The 6007-nt window shown below is 39.8% G+C and overlaps 1 protein-coding gene across 3 annotated transcripts in view; it reads right to left on the bottom strand.

Moving 5' to 3' along the window:
* Positions 1 to 1033: 1033 nt before the first annotated feature.
* The window catches only part of per2 (period circadian clock 2), a 35587-nt gene continuing 30613 nt past the window's right edge, over positions 1034 to 6007 (bottom strand). For all 3 annotated transcript variants that reach the window (XM_061732301.1, XM_061732303.1, XM_061732302.1), the window contains 4 exons: positions 5034 to 5313; positions 4010 to 4217; positions 3063 to 3213; positions 1034 to 2980 (listed from right to left, as the gene is read on the bottom strand). In XM_061732301.1, coding sequence (XP_061588285.1) covers positions 2843 to 2980; positions 3063 to 3213; positions 4010 to 4217; positions 5034 to 5313 — 777 coding nt within the window. In that variant the 3' untranslated portion in view covers positions 1034 to 2842. The remainder of the gene's footprint in view (positions 2981 to 3062; positions 3214 to 4009; positions 4218 to 5033; positions 5314 to 6007) is intronic.

Below are 6007 nucleotides of genomic sequence, written 5' to 3'. Positions count from 1 at the left end.
TTTCACACTGTGTGCCGATGTCCCCCACAACAATTGTGTTACATGTGAATTACATACATGGCTCAGGGAATTTTCAATGCTTTCTCCGGTGCTGGTAAGAGCATCAGAAATTCCCACAGTTGCACCAACTGAATAAGAAAAGAAAGTACTTATGAGGCCTGTGTTAATCCATCTTTGGTCACATGTCCTCTGATGTTCCTGTGATGTCCATTCAAGTGTCACTTTTTACAATGTCCAGAGTTTTAACACCACCATCAGTACCCACAGTGACCGCAAAGAAATAAAGAAAAATATTGAAATAGTGAGGACTTGTAGCAGAATATCTCTCCTATTTACGATAAACAAAGAATGAAAGAAATTCAAGAATCAATGGCTCCAATTAGACAAAGTGTTGAGACGTCATGGTGTAAAGAGAGCGCCCCCTTTGTGCAGTGTGGTTGCAGTTTGGTTCTTAGAGATCATCATAACATAATACATACAGTGATATCATGGTAGAAAGGGTTTCCTTAACTTTAAGACTGTAGCTTCGGTAAAGTAAGAAAATCCAAGAGGATGGACTTGATTCAGGTCACGTGATCCGTGTTCAGACCGGATTTGCGGATCCGCAGAGGTGTAAACGACCTCCGCAGCAGGAAGGCAGCGTGATCATTTTCACACCCCGTCCTCGACGTGTAATAAATATGAAGGTGTGAAAGGCAAAGGGCTGAGTCTCGCTTTGATCAGCAGAATAGACCGTCTGCATGAAAGCCAGCAGAGCTTTTGTTTCAAGAGGATGAAAGTCCCGACTCCAGGACGGTGACATTTTCTTTCCTCATGAATATGTGCTGCAGTTGGCTTTATTAGGTTTGTATCATGCATCTATTGAGGCCTATACAGTTTTGAAAATTAAACTTAAAGCAGACCATTTAAGGGTTATATTTTTAAAACAATAATAAGAACTCCAATTTAAACTAATCCAGGCAAATATTTGATACATTTTGGCAGGAAGAAGGAAAAAAAGGGGGGAAGCAAGCATTGATGAACGTTTTCTGCAAAATTGGCAACATTTTATTTAAGAAAAGCATGATCATCCATAAAAATAACAAAAAATTTAAACAAAACAAAAGGTGCTTTACTTCAGTGTTCAAATTACAGAAATATCAAGTTACAAATTCAGTAAAGGTTCAAGTTGCAGAGGACAGCTGATTCAACTTAGAGCATGAAGTCCAAACACTTGGCATCTACTTAAGCCGTTTCATATCCATCCAACCACCCTTAAATCAGTCTGAAGTGATCTGCCTTTTATGTTCGGACATGTGAACATACACTATATACATATATATAAATATACATATATACACACATATTATATATACAGATACATAAATATACACACACATACACATATATTATAGGGAGCACATCACGTTTAAACTTGTTAATATACAATTATAAAAAATACATAACTGTGTTGTGGCAACTGTTCCAATTGAGTCTACACAACTCACATTTTCATAGTCATTTTCATATCTACCCTGTATTTTTTTTGCAGAAATGAATTTCTATATCTCTCTCTGTAAAGTACACAATACATACATCATATATTGGCATCTTTAAATGAAAAACTTCACATCTAAAACAACTTCTGTATTATTCAGCATTTTCAATAATACAGATCATTGAATATATACTCACACATATGCTGCAATTGGTAACATGCCACAAATGTTGCTCTTAAAAAACAACAGCAAGGTGACAGGTGATCAAATGCAGCACACATCACATGTTGAGCATCACTGTCTTCACCTGTATCAAGAGTGGTGAACCGTCATGTCCTGCTTCAGTGCACTATACTTCTGCTTTACCACATTTCAGAGGAACATTTTTCTTTTTCCTCCACAGCATTTATCTGAGGAGTGTGGGAAAGGTAATTTTGGGGGAGATTTTTTTTCCTCATTTTTTTTTTTTTTTTTAACCAAAACACAACAAAAAATAAAAATATATTTTCCAACAATCACAATATGTGTAAAAATTCAAAAATTAATAAAAACATAAAAGCTTTAGTGTAACATTCTAAATTGGGCCTCTTTCTGTGAAAATGAGGTTAAAGTGCTCTCAGTGTATTTTCCTAAACATTAAAATCCTGATTGTTGGATTTTATCAAGTCCTATTTTACATTTTTTGGACTCTAGTCAAAGAAGGGTTTTCAGGGGAGTGTGATGAAGGTGGTGGAAAGGTCACTGCAGGTCGGGTGGGTGTCTTACACCAGTCTCAAGCCTTTCACTCGCTGCAGCCCACAAGGTGCACCAATGCTTATTTGGTGCTCGATGAGTGGGTAGACCGAAACTAACCTGACACCTCAGTGCTGCAGCACCCGGTTGTTGTTTTGAGAAAGCATCACAAGGTTAATTCATTAAGTACAACAGTCAGAACATTGGTGAGCCAGTGGTCGACCTCTGGCACATTGACGTTTGGTTGACTTCTGCTGTGATGCTTGGTCTTCAAACAGATACTGGGTTTCCTTTAACTGGCGCTGTGTCCTCTTAACAAGTACATGACAGGGTTTCTAGGTGCCACACATTGTGTGGGAGATACATTTATATGCAGCAAATAAGACCATTAGTTCCTCAAGAAACAAAACAATCTGGCCTAGTTTAGCTTGAAAGAAAATGTAAATTGTTGGCCACCACACACAAACTCAGAACACACATACATATGACAAAAGTCTGATTGTACAGCTTGTCCTAAACCATCCCAGCTTAAAAGGTTCCTCTTCACAGTTTTACAGGAAGGCAGATCGGTAACTGTCTCTCTAGATATCAGTCTACTGCTGATAGAGGCTTTTGCAATAAATGGCAGCAGATTATGAGGGATCTTCTCTGGGCCTCTGATGGCAGCTGAGTTCCTCCGTCTCTGTATCACCGAGGTTCAGGTTCTGCTGACCCTCAGCTGCCTCTGTGACTGCTGCCGCCGACGCGGTGTCGTCACAACAGAAACACCCCTGGAAAAGACAGACAGGCATAAGTCAGGCTTCATGGTGAGGGGGCAGTGTGAACTGGCCTAAAATGAAAGTTTCATCTCACTTTTATATCTATGGCTTTAGGTAATGCTCCTTTCTTGATCCAGGGGTGGACCTCGGTGAGCTCCTTCTTCTGCTCCTCTGAAAAGCTAGGCTGGCCTTTCTGCAGAAGCCTCAGCTTCTCTTTGTCCTCTCTGAGCACTTGCTGTAAGTCACTGTAGATACAACCAAATATGCAAGAATGCTCTGTCAGCTAACAAAGGTTTAAGGTGTCTGCTGATCTACAGTACAATCAAATGCTTGTTTGAATAACAGGATCCTTGTAACAAGTACGTGTCTTTCTGTGATTGTGCCATCTAGTGGTTATTCAATTTACTACAGCATGATGACACAGTTGCATCATATTTCCAGCTAAACAGTGACAATACAGATGTGTACGCAGGCAGGGTAGGAAAAAAAGACACTGATAAGCATGAACCTGTGTGTGCTCTGGAATCCATCTGTAGTCGTTGAAAGTTTATAACAAAGATACTTTCAATAATAAAACTACAAAAACGAGCCATACGTATCATCAATAAGGCTGATTACTACACTCACACAGATCCACTTTTTCTAAATTCTCATGTTATTAAATTTTATGATTTGTTTTATTTTAAAATCATGCAAATTATGTTTAAAGCAAAAATAGAAAGTTGGTACTATAGGATAGGCTTTTATAAGCATTTTGCTTCAGCCTATGCCTTTTCAGTTATTGTTCAACACATTTTTTTAGTTTTGGTATGAAATGTTAATGCTGTCTACAATGTTTTTTTGGTGTTGTTGCAATGACTGAATAAACTTCAAACTTTCTTAAAATGCTGTAATTTGGCTTTAACAACTTGTGGCTTTGATATAAAACACTGCCATGAAAAGTGTTTACATCTTTCCATCTCTTGACTGGACACACGCACACACAGAGACAAAGATCAACCAAAGAGATGACAACGACTACCGATGAGTCCTGCAACTCACCGGGAAGGCAGCTGATAGGTCATCATGACTTCCTCATCCGTGTTAGCCGTGAGCAGCCACAGCGGCTCCTGCAGTACACGCCTGATGAACTGCTCACTCTGCTCCATCTCCGATAGCCTTCCCTCGCTTTTGCTCGAGTGACTTTTGACTTTCTGACTCCTCTGAGACGAGTCCACGCTGCCGTAGTAATTACTGGTGTTGTTGCTTCCTGAGAAGATAGAATAGCACATTTTTCCCCAATTAGAAGAAAGAAACTTTGAAGGATTAAAATATACTGTGGTTAGGGCTGTGCGATTAATCGATTTTAAATCTAAATCGGATTTATTAATCACAATCGATGTTAAAAAAGGAAAATCGGAAAATCGATTTTCCTTTTTTGCAGCTGGCTGCATTACAGACAGAGCTCGTCTAGTCATCTTTATTTGGTCAAGAAAATTGTAAATGTTGTCACTTTACTAAACTCTTACAGTATCTTTCAATTGCACTTCATTCCCAATAGGGAAATTTGTTTGCTATTTTTCTTTAAAAATAAAGATGATATATTTGAAACAATTTATTCCATTGTCTTTTGTAGTTTTACCAAAAAAATCGAAATCGAAAATCGGGTTTTCAGAGAAAAAAAATCGGGATTTTATTTTTGTCCAAAATCGCCCAGCCCTAACTGTGGTTGTATCTGACAAACAATACTAAACCACTTTTAAGGACAATTAATCCAGATTATGTACTTAATGATGTAAATGTAACGTCTCTTGGTAGAAAAATGTTTTCCTACACTCCTACACTAAACTACATTATTTCAATAATCAACACTTCAAGGAGATAAATAAAAGCATTACAATTAACAAAAAAGAACATTTGACCTTAATCTGGGTGGCAGATTTTTCATGTAAAAGCCTGATACAGGGAAAGCGGGTATTGATAATGGATGGATGGTAGCCTGATACAATACAGAACACCACGTAACACATGAAAATGTTATTCTTTAGTGTTACTAGTGTTACTTTACTGTTGATAAGGCACTGACCTGACTGACTGCCAGAGGTCCCACTAGTTGAGGTTCCACTGGCTGATGCCCTGCTGTTGGACGTCCTGCTGTTGGACGTCCTGCTGTTGGACGTCCTGCTGTTGGACGTCCTGCTGTTGGACGTCCCGCTGGCTGAAGTCCCACAGCCGTTGGACCCTGAGCCCATGGAGCCCGAGGTGGCAGAACCGGTGCCTGAACAGGAGTCTTCCTGGAGAATTAGGTCAAACATGTCGCTGGATGAAGAGTTGTCATCGCTGTTGTTGCCGTCGCCATGGGAGCTCTGTGGAAACACAAATATTGAAGCGTTAGCATTAAAAAGGAGACTGATTACATTGGTCTGGCCCATATGGTGGCAAGATGTTAATCTACAACTTCTGTGCAGCACAGGTAGGTGCAACACCACTAGCTGCTTCACAGCCTGGGAAGGCATTTCTGCCACTCTCAAAAACTCTGTGCTCAAAACCATCATGGTTGGAGTTAACCAGATAAATACCAATGATTCTGATGCCTGTCCACGACGTGGTTCACTGTAACATCTAGAGTAGATTTAAAGGGAGGAAAAAAAAGTATCTTGGGGCCCTTCGGCGGTCAGCAGAAGCTCAACAGAGGCTTATGCAGCCAGAATGTGACTCAAAGCATCCAAACAGGTCTTGTCGGAGCTTGGACTTCCCTCTGGACAGAAATATTACGCCAAAACCCTAAAACTTCACTTCAGACAAGTTGTGCATCTGGCTGAGAAGAATCAACGAGGCTTCCCCTCTCATCACAGAAAGTGATATCAGTCCAGACTATTCTCCTTCGTGGTTCCTCAAGGTGTAACAAGCTACCAATTGCTAAGAGCACATCCTATTTTTAATGCCACACCACATTCTTCCACACCGACATGCTCTCATAACTGGACTTATTCTGCAACTTTCTATGTTTACTGTTGATTGACTGTTTTTCCCCAGAGTCAAGTCACTTTGGATACAAGT

This window comes from Cololabis saira, chromosome 10 (genome assembly GCF_033807715.1).
Source record: "Cololabis saira isolate AMF1-May2022 chromosome 10, fColSai1.1, whole genome shotgun sequence".
NCBI classification, from domain to species: Eukaryota; Metazoa; Chordata; class Actinopteri; order Beloniformes; family Belonidae; genus Cololabis; species Cololabis saira.
The sequence above is the reverse complement of the archived record's forward strand: the minus strand, read 5'-3'. Positions and strand labels throughout refer to the sequence as shown.